Source organism: Salvelinus namaycush, chromosome 8, assembly GCF_016432855.1.
Source record: "Salvelinus namaycush isolate Seneca chromosome 8, SaNama_1.0, whole genome shotgun sequence".
Classification (NCBI taxonomy): domain Eukaryota; kingdom Metazoa; phylum Chordata; class Actinopteri; order Salmoniformes; family Salmonidae; genus Salvelinus; species Salvelinus namaycush.
The window spans coordinates 51,172,521-51,200,047 of NC_052314.1; the positions used below are offsets into that span (position 1 = coordinate 51,172,521).

The 27,527-nt window shown below is 45.9% G+C and overlaps 1 protein-coding gene across 1 annotated transcript in view; it reads right to left on the reverse strand.

Moving 5' to 3' along the window:
- Window positions 1-802: 802 nt before the first annotated feature.
- Window positions 803-27,527, reverse strand: part of fbxo41 (F-box protein 41) — an 80,366-nt gene continuing 53,641 nt past the window's right edge. Inside the window, exons 10-15 of the mRNA XM_038999011.1 lie at window positions 14,720-14,872; window positions 8,488-8,583; window positions 8,233-8,351; window positions 2,845-3,003; window positions 2,315-2,430; window positions 803-865 (exon numbers count right to left, since the gene is read on the reverse strand). Of these exons, the coding sequence (XP_038854939.1) occupies window positions 803-865; window positions 2,315-2,430; window positions 2,845-3,003; window positions 8,233-8,351; window positions 8,488-8,583; window positions 14,720-14,872 (706 nt within the window). The remainder of the gene's footprint in view (window positions 866-2,314; window positions 2,431-2,844; window positions 3,004-8,232; window positions 8,352-8,487; window positions 8,584-14,719; window positions 14,873-27,527) is intronic.

The following is a 27,527-nucleotide window of genomic DNA, read 5'->3' on the forward strand; positions in this document are numbered from 1 at the left end:
CTGCAATGCTCTCAGTGAATAAAGGGAGAACGAGAGCCTGCTCTTTCATGACATCCGTCCTCCTACTTACAGCTCTTTTCTCAGTTGAAATCAAAATGGCCACTGAGATTACAGCATCTACAAAGTCCAATAGTCCTGCTGAGTTTATGTTTCAAATCTGTTTGGCAGGTCAGCAACTCACAGGCAGGGTCCCTGTTTGCTTTCGCGGAGACTTACGGGCCCCTGGTCTTGTTACCTGTCTGATGATGTCTTTACCCCACCATAAAGTTGGATAGAGGACACACAAAATGTACTACTTTAAAATGGAGATAGCCCTCAATGTTGCTGCCCATTTGGTCAAAAAAGCAGGCATTGAAAAGATAGGAGATGAGCTCTCTAGTACATATCTATGGTAAAGGAGGGTTTGGTCCCTTCATGAGAATCTCCACTGGGTTTACATGCTCCAGGGTAAGGTGTGGGCCTAACCTACCCAGGCCCCACCCAGGCCCCTTGTCTTGTCTATCCTCTGTTCTGTAATGCATTGTAATGGTCTATGTAGGATCTATCTGTCTGTGGTATCTGTGTCTGTCTTTTAGTCAAGGCTAAGGGCCGAAAACACATTGGTTTTTATTTTTAACTAAAAAGCAGCATGTTTATCAACTTCCACTTTCTCCAACAGTTGCTGAATTTCCTCTTCAGTTATGTGTGTGTGTTGGCTGACTGGTACGTCAAGGGGTTTCAAATGACAGGGTCTGTTCTGTTGGTGTGGCTGGAAACAAAATGGCCGACCCTTCTTTGGTGGGGTCCTGAGTGGTGAAAGGGGTTAGCAGAGGATGTCCGCCTTCACGTGCAGAATTTTGGAGAAGCCCGGTCTCTTCTTCAAGCCCTGGAGGGTAAGGAGGGATGGATGGAGGGCTTAGACCACTACACTCATTTATGCAGAGAAAAGTCAACATCACTTCTTTAGTTTGTAGACCCTTGTGCATACATACGCACACACACAGTAGAGGCCGTTGAACCATCAAAAGGGTGTGTGTAAATGAGCGTGCCTCAATCTATTTCTGAGTGAGTGCATTTAAGCATTAGGGCCCGGTGACGACACCAGCATCGCGATACTCGTTAGTATCATGGCAAGAAAGCAAAACGGCTTCAACTTCTTTAGGAAAATAGCCCTAATGTTGGAAACAAACATCAATACGTTGTCATCCCGAGTCACATTTATTTATTTCCCAAAACTATTAGCACACTACATTTTACATACAGCAGGTTTCAAAACGGACTAAAGAGTTCGGCCTGCTTTGCGTTTTCATTTTCGCCACGGGAAAAATATTGCGATACTGATATCATCACAGCCCTATTAAGAATGTGTGAACCTAAAATATGCTTCAGAGTGTGTCTCCGGGAGAAGCGTTACTTAGATACGGAAAAGTAAGCATATAACTAAGTTTGTAGCCCATTGCCGTGCACACACGCGTAAGAAATGAATGACTGCTCGTTCCTTATAGCGGTTTTCACTGACTGTACAGTACACACATAACTCGCAGGTTTCTCCCCCTCGAGGGTTTATTCAGTTTGACTAAATGTTTGCTTTGCTTCTCCCCCGTCTGGCTACAGCCATGACAAATGAACAGTGCCGAAATTACACACACACACTTTTAGCTCTCTGGAGTTCGTTACTTAACGGCTATGAGCAATCTAGCACAGCATCCGCCAGTGAGAAAGGGACACCTTCCACGCTGACTCACAGAAGAAGGGAAGGCTCACACGCCCACCCTATTCCCTATTTAGTGCACTACTTTGACCAGGGCCCATAGAGAAAAATGTAGACGAAGTCCGAGTGCGAATATCGAAGCGCTCTTCCTCTTAACCTCTGAGTGGCGCCCATCGTGGGCGTGCGACCGCCCTCAACGCCCCGCTTCCTCTCTTCAGAAAGCAGCTGGATTATTCCATTTCCTCAATTCCTCAGACGATCAGCTGAACTGGACTTCCTGGTTTGGAGTCACGTACGGTTCAGTATGGTTGAGTTGTAATAATAGACAACTCTCGCTCACCCACCTAACCATCGCTAAAGGATGCTACAGAGTTAGTCATATACATTACATGTATACTGTGGGCAGGAGAGAACCCAAAGACTTGTTTGGACTGGTATAGTTGGGAGTTGCCCTCAAAGAACTGATCCAGAGAAAGTTAATAGTATTGCCCCCCCCCCCTTATTAAGTGTATTACACCCCCTTTAAAATGATCTAAGATGATTTAAATGCAATTATTTTTAAGAGCATTGGGATTCATTGGGATGTGATCTCTGCAGTGGAAGTTAAAGCTCCATTATAATTACCTGCAGCTTGTTCACCATCTCGTCAAAGAGCTTCCTAGCCTCAGGGCTGTTGGGGTCCTCGAAGTAGTCCTCTACACCGATCTGCACCACGATGGACTTCAGGTTACGACACACACCTGGAGGGGCGAGATTGTGTACAACCCTCACACGGAAGCAGCAGACTCGCCACCCGATTCCAAATAGACCCCTCGACCCTACGCCCTAGCCACTTGTGTAGATCTGAAATGACTGACTGGATGAGAAAAGTGCAGACCTGGGTTCAAAAATGGTGCTTACGCAACACTCTGAGCCGTTGCCTGAGCAATGGAAAACTAAAATGGGCAGGGATTTCACTTTTGGGAATGTTCTACTGGTTCCTTTGTGAAAATAAAGCACATTCATTTGAACCTGGGTCTGGTGTAGGATGTACTCACTGTTGAAGTACAGCAGTGTCTTGGGGGTGGAGGTGAGGACCCGCATCTCTAGAACCTCCAGACCCTCCCAGTAGTGTTCTATGTAGTGTACTGTGCAGTGTAGTAGGGTGTACTCACTGTTGAAGTGAAGCAGGGCCTTAGGGGTGACCGGGGTGGAGGTGAGGACCAGCATCTCCAGGCCCTTCAGACCCTCCCTGCACACCTCAGCTGCCACTTCCTGGTTGACCTCACTCACATGGTCCAGCTCCAACACCTGCAGACGCATGCAGTTCCTCGCTGCAGGGGGGAAAACAGGGAGGAGAGGAGGAGGTTGAGATGCCTTTAATGCCAACAACGTCGCATTGACCGCACCAGAACAGCCCATAGGGCAGGAGAATATCATCCGTTTCTGTAGCGAGAGGCAGCTAGAAGCACAAGTACACCCCCTGGACAGGACGCTTGGTATGTGCTAATCCATAATTTTTCAAGTGCTAGGTAAGATATCTAAAGAGCCTATCCAGAGTCTAAAGCAGCCATATACACCTGACACCACATATTGATATACTTCTGTTCATGGGTTGAAGTGTTAGCATTGCTTACATGAAAATAAAACTTAATAACAATGCTACCTAAATAAGTTTAAAAGAGAGACGGTCAATAGCGAAAGCGCACATAACCAGCCTACAAAACCAAAACAGTACGCTCACCGTGTTTCTATCGTTTGTATGATAATCTCAGATATAGATATATTTGAGATGATTCAATTGAACAGCTTGGATAGTGTTTCATCATGTTTCGCCCTAGATGGTAGGATGAGTGTGAACCGATCAGAATGGCTGATTTCCAAATGGCATCCTATTCCCTTAACAGTGCACTACCTTTCACTAGCGCACATGCAGTGCCTTCAGAAAGTATTCATACCCCTTGATTTATTCCACATTTTGTTGTGTTACAGCCTGGATTCAAAATCGATTAAAACAAATGTTCTCACCCATCATTAAACAACACCCCACAATGACAAAGTGAAAACATGTTTTTAGAAATGTTTGCAATTTTGTTGAAAATTAAATAATCTCATTGACGTAAGTATTCACACCCCTGAGTCAATGGTTGTTCGAATCACCTTTGGCAGCGATTACAGTGTTTCTGGGTAAGTCTAAGTGCGCTTCACACATGGATTGTACAATATTTCCACTTTTTAAAATGTATTATACAAGCTCTGTCAAGTTTGTTGTTGATCATTGCTAGACAGCCATTTTCAAAGTCTTGCCATAGATTTTCAAGCAAATTTAAGTCACAACTGTAACTAGGCCACTCAGGAACATTCAATGTCGTTTTGGTATGCTACTCCAGTGTATATTTGGCCTCGTGTTTTAGGTTATTGTCCTGCTGAAAGGTGAATTTGTCTCCAAGTGTCTGTTTGAAAGCAGACTGAAGCAGGTTTTCCTCTAGGATTTTGCCTGTGCTTAGCTCTATTCCATTTTTTTTTTTTTTTTTTTTTTAAACTCCCTTGACGATGACAAGCATACCCATAACATGATGCAGCCACCACCATGCTTGAAAATATGAAGAGTGGTACTCAGTGATGTGTTGGATTTGCCCCAAACATAACGCTTTGTATTCAGGACATAAAGTTAATTTATTTGCCGCCGTTTCACTTTAGTGCCTTATTGCAAACAGGACACATGTTTTGGAATATTTTTTTATTCTGTACAGGCTTCCTTTTCACTATGTAAATTAGATAAATATTGTGTAGTAATTACAATGTTATTGATCCATCCTCACTTTTCTTCTATGACAGCCATTAAAAGTGTTTTAAAATCACCATTGGCCTCATGGTGAAATCCCTGAGTGGTTTCCTTCCTCTCTGGCAACTGAGTTAGGAAGGACGCCTGTATCTTTGTAGTGACTGGGTGTATTGAAACACCATCCAAAGTGTAATTAATAACTTCACCATGCTCAAAGGGATATTCAATATATTTTTTTTATCTACCAATAGGTGCTCTTCTTTGCAAGGCATTGGAAAACCTCCCTGGTTCTGTGGTAGATTCTACACTATATATACACAAAAGTATGTTGACCACTTCAAATTAGTGGATTCGGCTATTTCAGCCACACCCGTTTTTGACAGGTGTATAAAATCGAGCACACAACCATGCAATCTCCATAGACAAACATTAGGAGTAGAATGGCCCGTACTTAAGAGCTCAGTGACTTTCAAAGTGGCACAGTCATAGAATGCCACCTTTCAGTTTGGCAAAATCTCTGCCCTGCTAGAGCTGCCCCGGTCAACTTTAAGTGCTTGTTATTGTGAAGTGGAAACATCTAGGAGCAACAATGGCTCAGGCGCTAAGTGGTAGGCCACACAAGCTCACAGAACGGGACCGCCGAGTGCTGAAGTGCGTAGTGTATAAAAATCGTCTGTCCTCGGTTGCAACACTCACTACCCAGTTCCAAACTGTCTCTGGAAGCAACGTCAGCACAATAACTGTTTGTCGGGAGCTTCATGAAATGGGTTTCCATGGCCGAGCAGGCGCACATAAGCGTAAGATCACCATGCGCAATGCCAAACGTCACATGTCAGTCCGAATGGACTAATCTGGGTTTGGCAGATGCCAGGAGAACGTTACCTGCCCCAACGCATAATGCCAACTGTAAAGTTTGGTGGAGGAGGAATAATGGTCTGGGGCTGTTTTTCATGGTTCAGGCTAGGCCCCTTAGTTCCAGTGAAGGGGAATCTTAACACTACAGCATACAATGACATTCTAAACGATTCTGTGCTTCCAACTTTGTGGCAACAGTTTGGGGAAGGCCCTTTCCTGTTTCAGCATGACAATGCCCCCGTGCACAAAGCAAGGTCCATACAGAAATGGTTTATAGAGATTGGTGTGGAGGAACTTGACTGGCCTGTAAAGAGTCCTGACCTGAACCCCATCGAACACCTTTGGGATGAATTCGAACGCCCAAAATCAGTGCCCGACCTCACCATTGCTCGACCTCACCATTGCTCGTGCCTGAATGGAAGCAAGTCCCCGCAGCAATGTTCCAACATCTAGCGGAAATGACTTTTGGTCATGTAGTGTATGTTTGAAATTCACTGCTCGACTTGAGGGACCTTACAGGTAACTAACTGTATGTGTGGGGTACAGAGATGAGGTAATCATTCAAAAATCATATTAAACACTACCATTGCACACAGAGTGAGTCCATGCAACTTATTGTGCCTTGTTAAGCAAATTTTGACTCCTGAACTTATTTAGGCTTTCCAATAAAAAAAAAGAGAGGTTGCATACCTTTTCAGCTTTACATTTTTAATTAATTAGTAAACATTTCTGAAAACATAATTCCACTTTGACATTATGGGGTATTGTATGTAGGCCAATGACCCAAAATCTAAATTTATAAAATGTTCAATTCAGGCTGTAACACAACAAAATGTGGAAAAAGTCCAGGAGTGTGAATACTTTTTGAAAGCACTGTAGGGCTCTGGCCAAGAGTAGTGCACTATATAGGAAATAGGGTGCCATTTGAGAGGCACTCAATGTCCTTTCCTATTGCCACCCCTCATCCTCACTCAGCCCATGTTTGTTAATTTTTTAAAACATTTATTTCACCTTTATTTAAGTTCTCATTTACAACTGGGACGTGGCCAAGATAAAGCAAAGCAGTGCGACAAAAACAACAGAGTTACACATAAACAAACGTACAGTCAATAACACAATATAAAAAATCTATGTATAGTGTGTGCAAATGTAGAAGAATAGGGAGATAAGACAATAAATAGGCCAAATAATTACAATTTAGCATTAACACTGGAGTGATAGATGTGCAGATGATGATGTGCAAGTAGAGATACTGTGGTGCAAAAGAGCAAGAAAATAAATAACAATATGGGGATGTACTGATAGCCAGGCCACCAAAACAACTGTTTCTCATCTAGCCACAAAAGTAATTTCCTCCCTCTGTTCCTGCATGCTGTGAATCGTGAGTAGGAACGCAATAGCTGGGTTACATTTCCTTCTGACTGGGAGGGTATTTGCAGTCGCACGCATCCCGCTTCCCATATGTTTGGATGGGCCAGAAATAAATCAGAATAATATTTTGTTCCTCAGAAAAATAAAAATCTAAATGTGACAAATAACCCCTTGAAGTACAAAGTTCTATCCATCAACAAACAGTCCCTCCAGGATTCCACAATCGCATAATTCAATGCAAAATCAACTAAGCAGCATATATTATGCGAGAGCTCGCAATTTTGACCAATCCCTGCACTTTTAGCGCATAAATGGGTCCAATCAAAAGCGGGTTAGTAATTCTGACTAATTACTGCACTGTTACCGTGGAAAATGGCCCAATCCAGCCACACGTCAACAAAGTTTCCCCCTAGCCTGTCAGCGTATTCACGTGCGAAGATCATGGGTGATTGTTGATGGCTGACAGGCAGTACAATGAACAGAGATCAATCTCATTTGCCAACAAAAAGTAACAGCTAACGACCGTGCAAAACAATTTCCAAATGTTTTTGGACACTAGAGAAAGTCGACAATCAACAGTCACTTCAAATCAGCAAAGCATATGAGGATGTCAGAACAGTTCCCACAGCAGCTGCAGATCCCCATGACTGAAGTGGTAGCAGGGAAGACCGTGGCAAACGGTAAAAGTAATATGAATCAAGGTGAGTGGCGTTTTACTCAAACTTTTACTCCGCTAACCTTGGCTTTAGTAGGGTGGTCGGCACTCTGCTCTCCCCAGTCTGTCTATGGAGAGCGCTGCTCAAAGCTCTGAGTGTAATTTGTCAGCTTTGCCATTTTAAACTCTCCGTAAAACAGAATACGGTTCACGAAAGCACAATCTTTCTGGATTTTTTTTATTTTTAGAAATGGAACAGTACATTTCAACCACGATATTCTATTTCTATGTTTTCTGTTGTTTGTCTCCATTACGACCCTTTCAGAAAAAAAACTCGAGAATTTTGAAGACAACTTATAAAAAAAGAAATATTGATCCTCAAATTGAAAGCGATTGATCAGCTTTGAATCAATTTGGGGGGTTTTGAGAGAGAGAGAGAGAGAGAGAGTAGGAATGGGAGGTGCATCTTGTGTTGATAGCAAGGCCCCAAACCTGATGTATCGGAGAGGTGTGTGTGACTGATGCGTGAGTGGATTATGACAGAGCTGTTTGTTCAGGAAATTCAACTAAACTGAGCACTTTAGATGTTTCTAATTGTTTTTGGATGATGTATTCTGCTTTTTATTGCTTTATATGAAATTAGCGTGAAAAAAAAAACATTGCAAAATGTATCGCAGAATTTCAGAAAGGCTGCCGCAAAATCAAGCATTTTTGGCCGCAGAAATCACAACAAAAAAATCCTGGAGGGACTGAACAAAGACCTCTGATACGAGCCATACAAAGCACTTCAATCCAAATTGTTTATTTTTTCTGAAAGAATAGTCCCTATATCAGTTTATTTATTAAATGACCAATGAGATTAAATCATGAGATGTTTATCCAAATTAATTTCCTCACCCAACGAGGCTAGTCCCTGAATGCCACAGCCTGCCCCGCCCACGCCCAGGGCTCTGAGGTGCGGCCAGCATCGGCCAATGGTCTGCAGGCATCGGTTGCTGAAGCGAGCCGGTTGTTGGCTGGAGGAGAGAGAGAAAGAGAAAGAGAGAGAGAGAGAGAAAGAGAGAGAAAGAGAAAGAGAGAGAAAGAGGTACGTTACAATATATGTGTTAACAGTATTCATAAAATAAATGTGTGCTAAGAGTTGCCTCTCACCATGGATGTAGTGGTGCCACCTGGAGGGAGATAATGTCTCTACAGCCTGCTCCTAGAGCCCAGATCACCTCCTGTCCTACAGGGTCTGTGGCACTCCTAGAACAAAAAACACCAATTCACCATACTTCATGGTATATCAATCTAGACACCCATTCATAATATATATCAGGGGTCTCAAACTCATGGCACGCGGGCCAAACGTGGCCCGTCTACTGATTTAATGTGGCAGATTAAATGCTAGTGTACTTACAGTATATTCTGTAATACTACAGTGGAATACTATATAGTATACTGTAGTGGATTATATTGTATAGTGTGAGCACCCCGTGGTGGTAGTACCTGTAAAGACAGGTGGGTTGTTTAGCAACAAAGCCGATGCATGCACAATCTTGGAGCAAAACAGGCGGGGTTGGCTTAGAATCAAAGGATTGTTGACAACATGCAAACTATATTTCCTCTCCAAAGCTTTATTGAAAACATAAATACACCTGCACAATGAGCACTTGTTGTCTCTCAAATACATCATTGCAGTTGTTGGTTAGCTAGCGTTGTTGGTTAGCTAGCTAGCAAATGTTTTGCGATATTAGCATAGACATGATAAGCGTCAAAACAAGACATGGTATCAAGAACAAGACACAATGAGTTGAAACGAGCCACCTACAATTCCCCACATGGCAGCTCCTTGTCATTGTTGCTAGCTATCTGACCGTCCAGAATCATAACACACGGACTTCTGCCCCATCAACGCGGGCGCTAGTGATAACCCGCAATTTCTAATAACCCATCCTCAACCTCCCGACTATATGTGATTAAGTGCACATCTTTGGCCCGCACCCGACCTTAACCCGCAAATATAGAAAAGGCACTGTCCAATCAGAGACAGGCCTATGTTTCTGATTATACTTTCCCACATTTTGGTACGCTATTTTGTTAGTAAACTTTTCTATAATCAGATACAGTTAGATATAGCATCTCTTGTCATTAATTGTTGCCCTAGAATACTAAACAAACCCATGTTCACCAGAATAATGTCATAAATCGATTGAATCGTTTATTCTATCTAGTCGACGTCGGTAAAATTCTTCTCTTGCGCAGCAAAGATGTTTAGGGATGCAAGATTTTCTGTGCAAAATGTCCTAACAACAGTTTGAGCGGTTCTAAGGAAGTTTAAAAAGGTGTGAATACTACCCAACATGTTTGTGATAAGATTTCAGTTTGACTTTATGATGCTGATAGAGATAGCACCTATAAGATGGTCACTAACTGTCTAAATGTGTATAGCGCCTCGCAATCATCCTCGACACCAAATCCTTCCTGAACATTAGGCTATTGTTCTGGTCCTCCCTTCTATTGATTTTCAACTCCTTTTTGCAGCTTTTCTCTTATAGAATTAAACGAAGTTAACTTTTTCTGCCCAAGATCCCGAAAAGCATTTGGCGATTGGAGCGTAGTTAGGCCCTAAATCTTAGGCTACACACAAACAGCAGAAAAATACAAATTAAATAAATACAGAAAATGTCCTAAATCAAAAATATACAGAAATAGTACTTCCTGTTTACACTGGCAATTAAACCGCTTGCAGGAAATATTAGACAGGACTCAAACATAACAGGTATTGGTAAACATGAATATAAACTAAACTTATCTGCAGATGATCTCCTGATATTTTTTGCAATAAGTATTGGTCAGGTATATTTTCTGAATACTCTAAAATCTCAGGATATAAAATTAACATGGAAAAACTAAATAAATGCAATAAATGTTTTTTTTTTTTTTACTCATGATTTACAGCAGTCTAAGTGGACCACAAAAAATATGAAATACTTGGGATACTTAAGTGACAACAACAAATATAAAGTTAACTTTATGCCATTACTGAACAGTATGAAAACAGATCTAAATAAATTGAATAATCTTCCCATAAATCTCACAGGTTGAATAAATCTCTTCAAAAGGTTTTGTATTTATTTTTTGTAATACTAATTCATAGAATAAAAAGGAAAGTTTGACATCTTCCGACTTTACGTCCGAGGGTTGTTTTTAACCTTCCAGACTTGGAATTGTATCAAATCGCTACCCAAGTCTTTTACTTGCGACTAAAGAGGAACAATAGGTAACTATTGAAGATGCGCAGCTCAATCCCCAGAATCTTTTTACCTGTCTATTTTCAAAGTAGAAAGTTAAGAACATGAATAACGTCATTGTTAAGAACACTATAACAACATGGAAGAAAATGAAACGTATTCCACAAGAACCAATATCACTTCCTAAAAACAACCTTACGGAACCAATCCTTGGATAGCTTTTCACAATTCACCGATAAATTGGTCCACGTGGAAAACGAAAAGGCATAGAAACCGTAGATGACTTGGTAATAGGAAATACATTTATTTCCATGGATTGCCCAAAGTAGATATTTTCAAATACATGCAACTTAAAAGTTGTATATTACAAAATGTGGATTTGAAATCTTGAGGGAATCCTATTTGAGTCAGAAAAGGATGTCCATATGATCGGTAAGATATACAAAACCTTGCAGAGAGCCTATCCAACTGACAATCTATTAGAAAAATATATAAACTATTGGAACAAGACTTAAAATAACTGATATTGGTACAAGAGAGGGAAAGTTGGAACATAACTAGCGCAACTACAGTTAACAAAAATGTACATTTAATTCAGTATAAAGTAATGTATAGAATTTATTATACAACACACAAAATCCTAACTCTACAGAACAATTTAAGAGTCATGTCTGAAGTGTAAAACTAATAGTGACTCAATAATTCGTGCCTTCTGGGAATGTTATAAAGTCCAAAAGTTATGGGCGGAGTTAGAAAGTTGGCTGTCAGACAGATTAAAAGTACATTTACGTTGTAATACTTCTGTCTGCATATTTCAAGACGTGGCATATGAGAGTGCCTTGAGATAGCCGATGGGTTGGACGATACTTTTGTGTCGAGGCACAGATCTGGGGAAGGGTACAAAAAAATGTCTGCGGCATTGAAGGTACCCAAGAACACAGTGGCCTCCATCATTCTTAAATGGAAGAAGTTTGGAACCACCAAGACTCTTCCTAGAGCTGGCCGCCCGGCCAAACTGAGCAATCGGGGGAGAAGGGCCTTGGTCAGGGAGGTGACCGAGAACCCAATTGTCACTCTGACAGCGCTCCAGAGTTCCTCTGTGGGGATGGGAGAACCTTCCAGAAGGGCAGCACTCCACCAATCAGGCCTTTACAGTAGAGTGGCCAGACGGAAGCCACTCCTCAGTAAAAGGCACATGACAGCCCGCTTGGAGTTTGCCAAAAGGCACCTAAAGGACTCTCAGACCATGAGAAACCAGATTCTCTGGACTTGAACCCGATCAAAGATCTCTGGATAGACCTGAAAATAGCTGTGCAGCGACGCTCCCTATCCAACCTGACAAAGCTTGAGAGGATTTGAAGAGAAGAATGGGAGAAACTCCCAAATACAGGTGTGAAAAACAGTTATTCCTTTGTCGTTATGGGGTATTGTGTGTAGATTGATGAGGGGAAAAAACGATTGAATCAATTTTAGAATAAGGCTGTAACGTAACAAAATGTGGAAAGAATCAAGGGGTCTGAATACTTTCCGAATCCACTGTACTGTATTGTATTATATATACACACACTAGAGGTCGACCGATTATGATTTTTCAACACCGATACCGGTTATTGGAGGACCAAAGAAATCCGATACTGATTAAATCGGCCAAATTTTTATTTATATATATATATATTTGTAATAATGAGAATTACAACAATACTGAATGAACACTTAACTTAATATAATACATAAATCAAATCAATTTAGTCTCAAATAAATAATGAAACGTTCAATTTGGTTTAAATAATGCAAAAACACAGTGTGGGAGAAGAAAGTAAAAGTGCAATATGTGCCATGTAAGAAAGCTCACGTTTAAGTTCCTTGCTCAGAACATGAGAACATATGAAAGCCGGTGGTTCCTTTTAACATGAGACTTCAATATTCCCAGTTAAGAAGTTTTAGGTTGTATTTATAGGAATTATGACGCGTCGACTATTGCTCTCTATACCATTTGTATTTCATGTACCTCTGACTATTGGATATTCTTATAGACACTATAGTATTGCCAGCCTAATCTCGGGAGTTCATAGGCTTGAAGTCATAAACAGAGCTGTGCTTCAAGCATTGCTAAGAGCTGTAAAGTGCTGTTTGAATGAATGCTTACGAGCCAGCTGCTGCCTACCACCGCTCAGTCTGACTGCTCTATCAAATCATAGACTTAATTATAATATAATAAACAAACAGAAATACAAGCCTTTGGTCATTAATATGGTCAAATCCGGAAACTACCATTTCGAAAACAAAACGTTTATTCTTTCAGTGAAATACGGAACCGTTACGTATTTTATCTAACGGGTGGCATCCCCAAGTCTAAATATTGCTGTTCCATTGCACAACCTTCAATGTTACGTCATAATTATGTAAAATTCTGGCAAATTAATTACGGTCTTTGTTAGAAAGAAATGGTCTTCACACAGTTCACAACAAGCCAGGCGGCCCAAACTGTTGCATATACCCTGACTCTGCTTGCACAGAACGGAAGAGAAGTGACACAATTTCCCTAGTTAATATTGCCTGCTAACATGCATTTATTTTAACTAAGTAGCCAGGTTAAAAAAATATATACTTCTGTGTATTGATTTGAAGGAAGGTGATGTTTATGGTTAGGAACATTTGTGCAACGATTGTGCTTTTTTCACGAATGTGCTTTTGTTAAATCATCACCCGTTTGGCGAAGTTGAAGTAGGCTGTGATTCGATGATAAATTAACAGGCACCACTTTGATTATATGCAACGCAGGACAAGCAATTTTTTTATTTTATTTTTATTTCACCTTTATTTAACCAGGTAGGCTTGAGAACAAGTACTCATTTACAACTGCGACCTGGCCAAGATAAAAGGAAAGCAGTGCGACAAACAAAAACACAGAGTTACACATTGAATAAACAAACGCACAGTCAATAACACAATAGAAAAAAAAGTCTATATACAGTGTGTGCAAATGGCGTGAGGAGGTAAGGCAATAAATAGGCCATAGTAGCAAAGTAATTACAATTTAGCAGATTAACACTGGAGTGATAGATGAGCAGATGATGATGAGAAGATGATGGTGTGTAAGTAGTGATACTGGTGTGCAAAAGAGCAGCAAAGTAAATAAAAACAATATGGGGATGAGGTAGGTAGATTGGGTGGCTATTTACAGATGGACTATGTACAGCTGGAGTGATCGGTTAGCTGCTCAGATAGCCAATGTTTAAAGTTAGTGAGGGAAATATAAGTCTTCAGCTTCAGTGACTTGTAGATGACCTGGAGCCAGTGGGTCTGGCGACGAATATGTAGCGAGGGCCAGCCGACTAGAGCATACAGGTCGCAGTGGTGGGTGGTATAAGGCGCTTTGGTAACAAAACGGATGGCACTGTGATAGGCTGCATCCAATTTGCTGAGTAGAGTATTGGAAGCTATTTTGTAGATGACATCGCCGAAGTCGAGGATCAGTAGGATAGTCAGTTTTAAGAGGGTAAGTTTGGCGGCGTGAGTGAAGGAGGCTTTGATGCGAAATAGAAAGCCGATTCTAGATTTGATTTTGGATTGGAGATGTTTGATATGAGTCTGGAAGGAAAGTTTACAGTCTAGCCAGACACCTAGGTATTTGTAGTTGTCCACGTATTCTAGGTCAGAACCGTCCAGAGTAGTGATGCTAGTCGGGCGGGCGGGTGCGGGCAGCGAACGGTTGAAAAGCATGCATTTGGTTTTGCTAGCGTATAAGAGCAGTTGGAGGCCACTCAAGGAGTGTTGTATGGCATTGAACCTCGTTTGAAGGTTAGTTAACCTAGTAATATCATTAACCATGTGTAGTTAATTAGTGATTATGTGAAGATTGATATTTTTTAATAAGATAATTTTAATGCTAGCTAGCAACTTACCTTGGCTCCTTTCAGCCAAAAGGTCCTTTTGATGCTGCACTCGCGTAACAGGAGGTCAGCCTGCCACGCAGTCTCCTCGTGGATTGCAATGTAATCGGCCATAATCGGCGTCCAAAAAGGCTGATTACCAATTGTTATGTAAACTTGAAATCGGCCTTAATTAACCGGCCAAAGCCGATTAATCGGTCGACCTCTAATGCACACTGTACTGTATTATGTGTGATCGCCCCCTGGTGGTAGTACCTGTATGTGACGGCCTGCAGGGCTCGGCAGTAGCAGCTGGCGAGCCACAGAGAGCGGTCAGTTAGCAGGTTGGGACAATGAGACACCTTGAGGATCAACAGGTTCCCTCCTGTAGCCTTCAGCAAGGACTCCAGACCCTCTTCCAGACAACCCCTGGGAGGGAGGAACAGAGAGACAGACAGAGAGAAACAGAGAGAGAGAGAGAGACAGACAGAAACAGAGAGAGAGAGAGAGAGACAGACAGAAACAGAGAGAGAGAGAGAGACAGACAGAAACAGAGAGAGAGAGAGAGACAGACAGAAACAGAGAGAGAGAGAGAGACAGACAGAAACAGAGAGAGAGAGAGAGAGAGAGAGAGAGAGAGAGAGAGACAGACAGACAGAAACAGAGAGAGAGACAGACATACAAAAAACAAGTTAATAAAACAATTTTTACTGAATAACCAATTACTCAGTACAGAACGAGTATTGTCCTTGAGTTGAACAAGGCACTGCAGCAATGTATGCCTCTGGAGTTGTCTAAGCAGTAGAATGTTAATAATGCATGGCATTACGCTGTTCTGACCAAGAGTCAAGGAAAAATGTTGTACTAAAACATGTTCAATTTGTTTGTGCAAATCATAATAAAATAGAATAAAAGCCATTTTGTATTTATAAGGATAAGAGGGATAAGCGAGCAAGCATGCAAATGCAGTGTGCACACACGCTCATACACACGCCCACAAGGCTGTGCATACACACACGTCAGGAATGAGATAGAACAATGGGGCTTTCTGACTCAGCACATTCTCAACTGGCTACAGTATATAGACTAGGAAGGAGAGATGGGCGCCAAAGGAGAGATGGGGGCGAGATGGGCGCGAAAGGAGAGATGGGGGCGAGATGGGCGCGAAAGGAGAGATGGGGGCGAGATGGGCGCGAAAGGAGAGATGGGGGCGAGATGGGCGCGAAAGGAGAGATGGGGGCGAAAGGAGAGATGGGGGCGAGATGGGCGCGAAAGGAGAGATGGGGGCGAGATGGGCGCGAAAGGAGAGATGGGGGCGAGATGGTCGCGAAAGGAGAGATGGGGGCGAGATGGGCGCGAAAGGAGAGATGGGGGCGAGATGGGCGCGAAAGGAGAGATGGGGGCGAGATGGGCGCGAAAGGAGAGATGGGGGCGAGATGGGCGCGAAAGGAGAGATGGGGGCGAGATGGGCGCGAAAGGAGAGATGGGGGCGAGATGGGCGCGAAAGGAGAGATGGGGGCGAGATGGGCGCGAAAGGAGAGATGGGGGCGAGATGGGCGCGAAAGGAGAGATGGGGGCGAGATGGGCGCGAAAGGAGAGATGGGGGCGAGATGGGGGCGAAAGGAGAGATGGGGGCGAGAGGGGGGCGAAAGGAGAGATGGGGGCGAGATGGGCGAAAGGAGAGATGGGGGCGAGATGGGCGAAAGGAGAGATGGGGGCGAGATGGGCGAAAGGAGAGATGGGGGCGAGATGGGCGAAAGGAGAGATGGGGGCGAGATGGGCGAAAGGAGAGATGGGGGCGAGATGGGCGAAAGGAGAGATGGGGGCGAGATGGGGGCGAAAGGAGAGATGGGGGCGAAAGGAGAGATGGGGGCGAGATGGGCGCGAGATGGGGGCGAGATGGGCGCGAGATGGGCGCGAGATGGGCGCGAGATGGGGGCGAGATGGGGGCGAGATGGGCGCGAGATGGGGGCGAGATGGGCGCGAGATGGGGGCGAGATGGGGGCGAAAGGAGAGATGGGGGCGAAAGGAGAGATGGGGGCGAAAGGAGAGATGGGGGCGAAAGGAGAGATGGGGGCGAAAGGAGAGATGGGGGCGAAAGGAGAGATGGGGGCGAGATGGGCGAAAGGAGAGATGGGGGCGAGATGGGCGAAAGGAGAGATGGGGGCGAGATGGGCGAAAGGAGAGATGGGGGCGAGATGGGCGAAAGGAGAGATGGGGGCGAGATGGGCGAAAGGAGAGATGGGGGCGAGATGGGCGAAAGGAGAGATGGGGGCGAGATGGGCGAAAGGAGAGATGGGGGCGAGATGGGCGCGAAAGGAGAGATGGGGGCGAGATGGGCGCGAAAGGAGAGATGGGGGCGAGATGGGCGCGAAAGGAGAGATGGGGGCGAGATGGGCGCGAAAGGAGAGATGGGGGCGAGATGGGCGCGAAAGGAGAGATGGGGGCGAGATGGGCGCGAAAGGAGAGATGGGGGCGAGATGGGCGCGAAAGGAGAGATGGGGGCGAGATGGGCGCGAAAGGAGAGATGGGGGCGAGATGGGCGCGAAAGGAGAGATGGGGGCGAGATGGGCGCGAAAGGAGAGATGGGGGCGAGATGGGCGCGAAAGGAGAGATGGGGGCGAGATGGGCGCGAAAGGAGAGATGGGGGCGAGATGGGCGCGAAAGGAGAGATGGGGGCGAGATGGGCGCGAAAGGAGAGATGGGGGCGAGATGGGCGCGAAAGGAGAGATGGGGGCGAGATGGGCGCGAAAGGAGAGATGGGGGCGAGATGGGCGCGAAAGGAGAGATGGGGGCGAGATGGGCGCGAAAGGAGAGATGGGGGCGAGATGGGCGCGAAAGGAGAGATGGGGGCGAGATGGGCGCGAAAGGAGAGATGGGGGCGAGATGGGCGCGAAAGGAGAGATGGGGGCGAGATGGGCGCGAAAGGAGAGATGGGGGCGAGATGGGCGCGAAAGGAGAGATGGGGGCGAGATGGGCGAAAGGAGAGATGGGGGGCGAGATGGGCGAAAGGAGAGATGGGGGCGAGATGGGCGAAAGGAGAGATGGGGGCGAGATGGGCGAAAGGAGAGATGGGGGCGAGATGGGCGAAAGGAGAGATGGGGGCGAGATGGGCGAAAGGAGAGGTGGGGGGCGAGATGGGCGAAAGGAGAGATGGGGGCAAGGAGAGATGGGGGCGAGATGGGCGAAAGGAGAGATGGGGGGCGAGATGGGCGAAAGGAGAGATGGGGGCAAGGAGAGATGGGGGCGAGATGGGCGAAAGGAGAGATGGGGGCGAGATGGGCGCGAGATGGGGGCGAGATGGGCGCGAAAGGAGAGATGGGGGCGAGATGGGGGCGAAAGGAGAGATGGGGGCGAGATGGGGGCGAGATGGGGGCGAGATGGGGGCGAGATGGGGGCGAGATGGGGGCGAGATGGGCGAAAGGAGAGACGGGGGCGAAAGGAGAGACGGGGGCGAAAGGAGAGACGGGGGCGAGATGGGGGCGAGATGGGGGCGAGATGGGGGCGAGATGGGCGAAAGGAGAGATGGGGGCGAGATGGGCGAAAGGAGAGATGGGGGCGAGATGGGCGAAAGGAGAGATGGGGGCGAGATGGGCGAAAGGAGAGATGGGGGCGAGATGGGCGAAAGGAGAGATGGGGGCGAGATGGGCGAAAGGAGAGATGGGGGCGAGATGGGCGAAAGGAGAGATGGGGGGCGAGATGGGCGAAAGGAGAGATGGGGGGCGAGATGGGCGAAAGGAGAGATGGGGGGCGAGATGGGCGAAAGGAGAGATGGGGGGCGAGATGGGCGAAAGGAGAGATGGGGGGCGAGATGGGCGAAAGGAGAGATGGGGGGCGAGATGGGCGAAAGGAGAGATGGGGGGCGAGATGGGCGAAAGGAGAGATGGGGGGCGAGATGGGCGAAAGGAGAGATGGGGGGCGAGATGGGCGAAAGGAGAGATGGGGGGCGAGATGGGCGAAAGGAGAGATGGGGGGCGAGATGGGCGAAAGGAGAGATGGGGGGCGAGATGGGCGAAAGGAGAGATGGGGGGCGAGATGGGCGAAAGGAGAGATGGGGGGCGAGATGGGCGAAAGGAGAGATGGGGGGCGAGATGGGCGAAAGGAGAGATGGGGGGCGAGATGGGCGAAAGGAGAGATGGGGGGCGAGATGGGCGAAAGGAGAGATGGGGGGCGAGATGGGCGAAAGGAGAGATGGGGGCGAGATGGGCGAAAGGAGAGATGGGGGCGAGATGGGCGAAAGGAGAGATGGGGGCGAGATGGGCGAGATGGGCGAAAGGAGAGATGGGGGGCGAGATGGGCGAAAGGAGAGATGGGGGGCGAGATGGGCGAAAGGAGAGATGGGGGGCGAGATGGGCGAAAGGAGAGATGGGGGGGGAGATGGGCGAAAGGAGAGATGGGGGGCGAGATGGGCGAAAGGAGAGATGGGGGGCGAGATGGGCGAAAGGAGAGATGGGGGCGAGATGGGCGAAAGGAGAGATGGGGGCGAGATGGGCGAAAGGAGAGATGGGGGCGAGATGGGCGAAAGGAGAGATGGGGGCGAGATGGGCGAAAGGAGAGATGGGGGCGAGATGGGCGAAAGGAGAGATGGGGGCGAGATGGGCGAAAGGAGAGATGGGGGCGAGATGGGCGAAAGGAGAGATGGGGGCGAGATGGGCGAAAGGAGAGATGGGGGCGAGATGGGCGAAAGGAGAGATGGGGGCGAGATGGGCGAAAGGAGAGATGGGGGCGAGATGGGCGAAAGGAGAGATGGGGGCGAGATGGGCGAAAGGAGAGATGGGGGCGAGATGGGCGAAAGGAGAGATGGGGGCGAGATGGGCGAAAGGAGAGATGGGGGCGAGATGGGCGAAAGGAGAGATGGGGGCGAGATGGGCGAAAGGAGAGATGGGGGCGAGATGGGCGAAAGGAGAGATGGGGGCGAGATGGGCGAAAGGAGAGATGGGGGCGAGATGGGCGAAAGGAGAGATGGGGGCGAGATGGGCGAAAGGAGAGATGGGGGCGAGATGGGCGAAAGGAGAGATGGGGGCGAGATGGGCGAAAGGAGAGATGGGGGCGAGATGGGCGAAAGGAGAGATGGGGGCGAGATGGGCGAAAGGAGAGATGGGGGCGAGATGGGCGAAAGGAGAGATGGGGGCGAGATGGGCGAAAGGAGAGATGGGGGCGAGATGGGCGAAAGGAGAGATGGGGGCGAGATGGGCGAAAGGAGAGATGGGGGCGAGATGGGCGAAAGGAGAGATGGGGGCGAGATGGGCGAAAGGAGAGATGGGGGCGAGATGGGCGAAAGGAGAGATGGGGGCGAGATGGGCGAAAGGAGAGATGGGGGCGAGATGGGCGAAAGGAGAGATGGGGGCGAGATGGGCGAAAGGAGAGATGGGGGCGAGATGGGCGAAAGGAGAGATGGGGGCGAGATGGGCGAAAGGAGAGATGGGGGCGAGATGGGCGAAAGGAGAGATGGGGGCGAGATGGGCGAAAGGAGAGATGGGGGCGAGATGGGCGAAAGGAGAGATGGGGGCGAGATGGGCGAAAGGAGAGATGGGGGCGAGATGGGCGAAAGGAGAGATGGGGGCGAGATGGGCGAAAGGAGAGATGGGGGCGAGATGGGCGAAAGGAGAGATGGGGGCGAGATGGGCGAAAGGAGAGATGGGGGCGAGATGGGCGAAAGGAGAGATGGGGGCGAGATGGGCGAAAGGAGAGATGGGGGCGAGATGGGCGAAAGGAGAGATGGGGGCGAGATGGGCGAAAGGAGAGATGGGGGCGAGATGGGCGAAAGGAGAGATGGGGGCGAGATGGGCGAAAGGAGAGATGGGGGCGAGATGGGCGAAAGGAGAGATGGGGGCGAGATGGGCGAAAGGAGAGATGGGGGCGAGATGGGCGAAAGGAGAGATGGGGGCGAGATGGGCGAAAGGAGAGATGGGGGCGAGATGGGCGAAAGGAGAGATGGGGGCGAGATGGGCGAAAGGAGAGATGGGGGCGAGATGGGCGAAAGGAGAGATGGGGGCGAGATGGGCGAAAGGAGAGATGGGGGCGAGATGGGCGAAAGGAGAGATGGGGGCGAGATGGGCGAAAGGAGAGATGGGGGCGAGATGGGCGAAAGGAGAGATGGGGGCGAGATGGGCGAAAGGAGAGATGGGGGCGAGATGGGCGAAAGGAGAGATGGGGGCGAGATGGGCGAAAGGAGAGATGGGGGCGAGATGGGCGAAAGGAGAGATGGGGGCGAGATGGGCGAAAGGAGAGATGGGGGCGAGATGGGCGAAAGGAGAGATGGGGGCGAGATGGGCGAAAGGAGAGATGGCGAAAGGAGAGATGGGGGCGAGATGGGCGAAAGGAGAGATGGGGGCGAGATGGGCGAAAGGAGAGATGGGGGCGAGATGGGCGAAAGGAGAGATGGGGGCGAGATGGGCGAAAGGAGAGATGGGGGCGAGATGGGCGAAAGGAGAGATGGGGGCGAGATGGGCGAAAGGAGAGATGGGGGCGAGATGGGCGAAAGGAGAGATGGGGGCGAGAGAGCGAAAGGAGAGATGGGCGGAGAACGAGAGAGCGAAAGGAGAGATGGGCGGAGAACGAGAGGAGAGATGGGCGAGAGCGAAAGGAGAGATGGGTGCGAGAGCGAAAGGAGAGATGGGGGCGAGAGAGCGAAAGGAGAGATGGGCGAGAGAGCGAAAGGAGAGATGGGCGAGAGAGCGAGAAAGGAGAGATGGGCGAGAGAGCGAGAAAGGAGAGATGGGCGAGAGAGCGAGAAAGGAGAGATGGGCGAGAGAGCGAGAAAGGAGAGATGGGCGAGAGAGCGAGAAAGGAGAGATGGGCGAGAGAGCGAGAAAGGAGAGATGGGCGAGAGAGCGAGAAAGGAGAGATGGGCGAGAGAGCGAAAGGAGAGATGGGCGAGAGAGCGAAAGGAGAGATGGGCGAGAGAGCGAAAGGAGAGATGGGCGAGAGAGCGAAAGGAGAGATGGGCGAGAGAGCGAAAGGAGAGATGGGCGAGAGAGCGAAAGGAGAGATGGGCGAGAGAGCGAAAGGAGAGATGGGCGAGAGAGCGAAAGGAGAGATGGGCGAGAGAGCGAAAGGAGAGATAGGCGAGAGAGCGAAAGGAGAGATAGGCGAGAGAGCGAAAGAAGAGATAGGCGAGAGAGCGAAAGGAGAGATGGGGGAGAAGGAGAGATGGGGGAGAGAGAGAAAGGAGAGATGGGGGAGAGAGAGAGAGAAAAGAGCGAGAGAGAGCGAAAGTAGAGATGGGGGGAGAGCGAGCGAACGGAGAGATGGGGGAGAGCGAGAGAGAGAGCGAAAGGAGAGATGGGGGGAGAAAGCAATCCAATGTTATTTGTTGCCTAGACTTTACTGCAAAGTCTTGCAGAAAAAAACAATACACTAATATTGCAGTTAACCATGGCAGCCTTTATAATAGAACACTTGTGACCACACACACATCTAAATATTGCACTTGGGAAAAAACATCTTAAAGTAGAAATAGAATGAAACAAACAGGCATTCTATTTTTGCTCTATTATAGTGGCTACTATAGACATCGATCAAGTGCACAAGGCTACATGTGTGCAAAAATAATGTTCACTGAGTAAAAAATGTATAATCCCCCCTCACTCACACAAAAGTGTTACTGTCGAGCTCAACACAACAAAAGCAATATCTTTGGGCTACTCTGCAGGTTATTACATTGTAGAACAGATGTCCGCAGGCAGAAAGTGTACAATGTGCCAGCATGAGACCCTTTGTTGGCATTATTTATCTCTTTCAGGCAGAGTGTACACCTGGCATACTCATTTTTATCCACTGTATTTATTGAAAGAGGGAAAGCGTGTGGCCTTTTTCACCTCTACTGGCATCCAGCATAAGCCAGGTCCAGCTCCAGCTAAACTTGATCCCTAAATCCACTTGTTTAACAATCAACGCCTCATTTTCACCTAATTCTCTCATTCTGAAAATTAACCACATACTGTAGAGGGAAAACATTAGTTCACAGATAGAAGTTAGTTCATTAGCTAGTTAACATTTCACACAGATTGCCAGGGTCCAGTAAGCAACTAACACCGAGGTGAAGACAGTTTTAAATTGGATATACGACAGATATTCGTGCTTTCAAACCACTTGAGCCACAGACTCAAAACAAGTGTCATGATGTTGGAAAAATTGCACAGGTCTTATTTTCACAATTTGGACATTCATTCGCTTTCCAAAGCTAATAAACAAGTGGAAATGTGAGCAGCATGTTGTATTCCTAGTTGAATTAGTTAGGGAGCGTAAACAAAGTACAAACTTCTTTACATTTGAATTTCAATAGCTCCTTGGTCATGTGACCTACTTGACTCAAACAAGGTTCAGAATGTCCACCGACTACCCTTCTATATTGTACACCCTTTGGTTTGTCCATTTATCTCACACATTTTTACATACATTTTTCAAACATTCTAATTTCAATAGCTCCTTGGTCATGTGACCTACTGACTTCAAACAAGGTTCAAAATGTCCACTCAGTGGGCCTACACATTGCACACCCTTTAGTTTGTCCATTTTCATATCACACGTTTGTACATACATTTTTCTCACTTTCAAATTTCAATAGCTCCTCGGTCATGTGACCTATTGACTTCAAACAAGGTGCAGAATGTACACCCGTCTACCCTTCTATATTGCACACTCTTTCTGTACTGTAAAATCACACAGTGTAACATACATTTTTAATAATTTAAAATTTCAATAGCGCCTTGGTCATGTCAATTACACACCTAAGAAGCGTGCAGTGGATATACACCCATATTGCAAAACCTCTAGTCATGTATCTTCTATGTTGTTGTACATTAATATTAGTTTGACAATTAGGGGGTTCAGTGTTGTGTTTACCCTTTTCTTTAATATTTATCTATAATTGGTAGTTCTAAGTACTTATTTACCCTGTTTTTTATTTTTCCACAGTATTTAACAGCGGTACACAATAGGAGAGAGACAGATAATATCTCCTTTCGTCGTTAATATCAACCATAACGGAAAAGGGCAAAGTACGAGAGTCATGCTATTAATTGTCCAAAGCAGGGATGGAGAGTGAGGTAGGCTGCAGTGGGTTTGCTGGTCAATACATATACTGAGCATGTAACCACATTAATGGTGGCCAGTAAATCAATGAATACAAATGTAATATTGACATATTAAAACAGAAATTGTAGACCTTTAATCATTTCCGACATGTCAACAGACACTTTACTTCAAATAAGTACGACACGTTTCAGTGTTAACTTTCTCTTTATCCCTGGTTGATGTACATGTCAGAGCCTCTTCAGTGTGGATGGGGTATAGCAGACATTTTTCAACAACAAAGACTGCACTTCCAGTTTGTGTTCTTCACTCTGTTCAACTCTTTTTGACTCGGCACAGCCCATGGAACCACCGTCGGCATGCAAACCATTCAATCTAAAACAAAACAAAGCATAACGCGTTACCAAATATCAATGCAGTATGACGAACTAGCCATCCATTGTGTTATATCATAAATTGTCTTACATGCCGTCACTGGTGTCAAAAGATTCTAAACATGTTAAATAAAGTTACTAAACCAGTCAGTCTTTGGGCCACATCCAGGTTCTTTATCAGTGGCACACATGAAGCAGTTGTTGGCTTTGTTGAACTCTGAAATCATAGGCATGAACTGAACATACGGCTGTCCCACACAACTACATAAAAATAAAGAATTTACATTTACTTTCAATTAAATGTCATTTACATACCAGACATTTTTAGTATATCCTCAGCCATTTCTTTTCGCAGTTGCTCCATGTGTTTTAGTGAAGGTTCTATATCAATTTGGGATGTTGGGGAAGTTCTAAGCAACTTTCCTTGGCCATCTACACCCCAAAAATAAAATTGAGTTTTTGCCCTAAATTGTCACATAACAGCTAACCATTCATTATTGAAAATATAACTATCAAACCTGCATTACAAAGACCCCGCAGCTGAAGGTGTCCTTCTGCATGGTGTGAGTTATTTCCCCTCCTTTCCACTTTATGTCCGCCCAGTCGTCTTTTCCATGGCAGGATCTTCTCATTTTGAAGTATTCTCTTTTTTATGTAAACATAATGGAATTCTGATTAGTTATAGGCAAACGAATACCCAGGCAAAAATTGTATGCTGTTTTCCTTATCACTATAATCTAGTAGAGGTAATTTCCTTTATGCCCCATTCTACACACAGCCTAAATTATAGGCACTGAACCGTTTACAGGACAATAATTAAAGTAGCATATAGGATCCAACCCGATCACAGAGTGAATAAATGTCGAGCGTTTGTAGACTAAGGAAAAAATATTAAGTGACCGTTTCATCAGTACGCGCTTAAAGTCATATCACAAAGATCACAGATGACAGTGCCCACCAAATCAATCACAATAGAGAATGAATTGTAAGCACCAAAGTGTGTTAAAATGTGTGCTTGTCAAAATAATATCTGAAAATGTCAGTTGTTGAACATAATACTTCTATTTGCAATGGCAATTTATTATCTACGCAGTTGAGGAATATTCCATGTACCAACACTACATGTAGGACGGACATAAGACATTCCCACATACAGTATACACAGAGGCATTTTCCAGCTCTGATTTTACCACTCAGAATCCAGAATGGATATGACAATGGGGCCAGCACAGGATGTAATACACCTTTACAACAATCTACTTTTGGATCTTCTTATCTGGTAAACTGCTACTGTGTGTCAAGAAACGAGCCCCAATTAGGGGTTAGTGTACTCCAGTAAAAAAAAAAAGGTCTGGTTTAGATGAAAAACTATTGCCCTGTGTCCCCGTTCATAGGGGCATGAGAGACTAGTCAGTGGTTGAGTTGAGTTGGCACTTTATTGGCCCAAACACCCGCAAGGTTGAGGTTACTCATGGACAGTATTTAGTTGTTTTTTTTGTTGCATTGATGCATTGTGTCCAAGAACAGGATCCAAAGTGTTTGGAAATATTTGTTCCCATAAATACAAAGGAGGATGTCTCTCCTCATACCTCTGGCACTTTAGTCAGACTGCCAGACTGTGTAAAAACTTTATGATGGGGCCGGCAACAGAGTTCCCATTGACTAAGCACCACGGAGACCAATCAGGAGAGAATACACAGGTCAAGGGCGCCAAATGAAAGTCAAGGGGTGCGTCTCTGCCTTTTGGAGGACTCTCTCCTTACAGAGAACCCCTGTTGTTCAAGTCAAGAGCTACCCTTCCCCTTTCAGTCTGTTCTGCACGTGTCTTAAAGTGACAGAGCCAGCAGCCAAGAGAGTTTTTCACAGTATGTCATAAAAAATGATTACACTTATGAATGTATGTAAAATGCTAATATGTATTAGATCCAGTACAATGGAATAACTAAGACCTGAATGCAGCGTGTTCCGATTCCTCCTCTTTCTGTCAAGCAGGGTCGACCAAAAACACTTGGCCTGATGGTTCATGCAGATACTGGGGAAGCAATATAGAAATGTATTGATCCCTTAAATGATTGCACTATTAAATGACCCATATCGCAACCCTCATACCCCTTCACAAAAATGTACCCATATCAGTTTTTGGAAAAATGATTTTACAATGTCGTCTTTGCAATACGGGCTGTGAAAGGCAGACTGGACTCCCGAGGCAAAGAGCTGGGGGACAAATGCAAACATTAAACAAAACTTGTAAAAGTATGCTTTAGATTAACAACCAGCTTAGTGGACAACATGACAACAGTACCATGCAGCTGTATGCCAAAAACAAAGGACAGTCACACGTATTTCCAAACAAATGTGGACAAAAACATGACAACTATTACAAACAACAGCAAGTATTGCATGGAGTGCATAAGGATGACCGGCGTCCAAGCAAACATAACTTTATTTAATACTTTAGGAGGCCACCCTCAGGCAAATGAGTCCGGTACATCTGGATCAGAACCAGGTTATTCTCCAGTGCTGTGACCCTCATCAAAAGAAAAGTCCTGAAAATAGTGATGACTCTACTGTCACTACAACAGCATCCCCCTATACTGTCCATATCCCACAGCTGACTTAACATTTACCATTGCACTGAGCTGTAGTATTAACATACAGTATCTTCATTAACATACAGCTGTGAGTGTTTTTCAGCTCCCAACAAGATTTCTATGCTGCAAAGTCAAAATAAATAGAACTAGTTAGTAGAATATGTTTATGTACCAGGGAAAACAAGGCTTTGACTTGAAATGACTTACCAGAGTCACACAAAAAGCTTAGTCTACGATATTTCAACATAGTAAGGACATAAACGCTTTAAGACCTACAAGCTACGAAGGCTATGGATATGGGAATCTCAGTCTACAGCTAGAGGGTTCTCCTGGTTCTTGGAGGGTAGACAAAATGGTAGAAGGTGAGAGGGTGTTATGAAACGGGAGTGCGGTGGCGTGGTGCGTATAACATAATGACACCTGACTGGAGCTAGACTGAAAAGGCATCAATACCGTCCACTCAGCAGGACCTGAGAAAGCAAGAAACTGGAGACAACACTTTATGCCCGACCATAAGACTTACTAAAATGATAACGTTGACTCTGAATTTCAAAGGTTACACAGTCATTGACTACCCTATTGAAGCTTGAGGACTGTTAGAAAGGAGTCTAGGGACCATGGAATATCCTGCGTGGTGAGATTGTAATGTCCTGGAAGGGTTTGACTGTACGAGGGGTTCAGACAGATAATAGTAATCACTGTTAACTACTCTGTCAGTCAGATACTCTCTTTTTCTCCAAATGACTTCTGAGTGTGCGTGTCCACACCTTCTGGTCTCAGGCTTACAGATTTAAGTCTAAAAGCATCAGATGAAAGTAGACAAACATCAGAGTGTGCGATATGAAGGCATAGTCAGTGGACATTCAACCTTGTTTGAGGTCAGTAGGTCACATGACCAAGGAACTATTGACATTTTAAATGTGGAAAAATTCATGTAAAATCATGTGAGATGAAAATTGACAAACTAATGGGTGTGCAATATAGAAGGGTGGTCAGTGGACATTCTGAACCTTCTTTGAAGTCAGTAGGTCATATGACCAATGAGTTATTACAATTTGAAAATGTAAATAAATAATTTAAAAT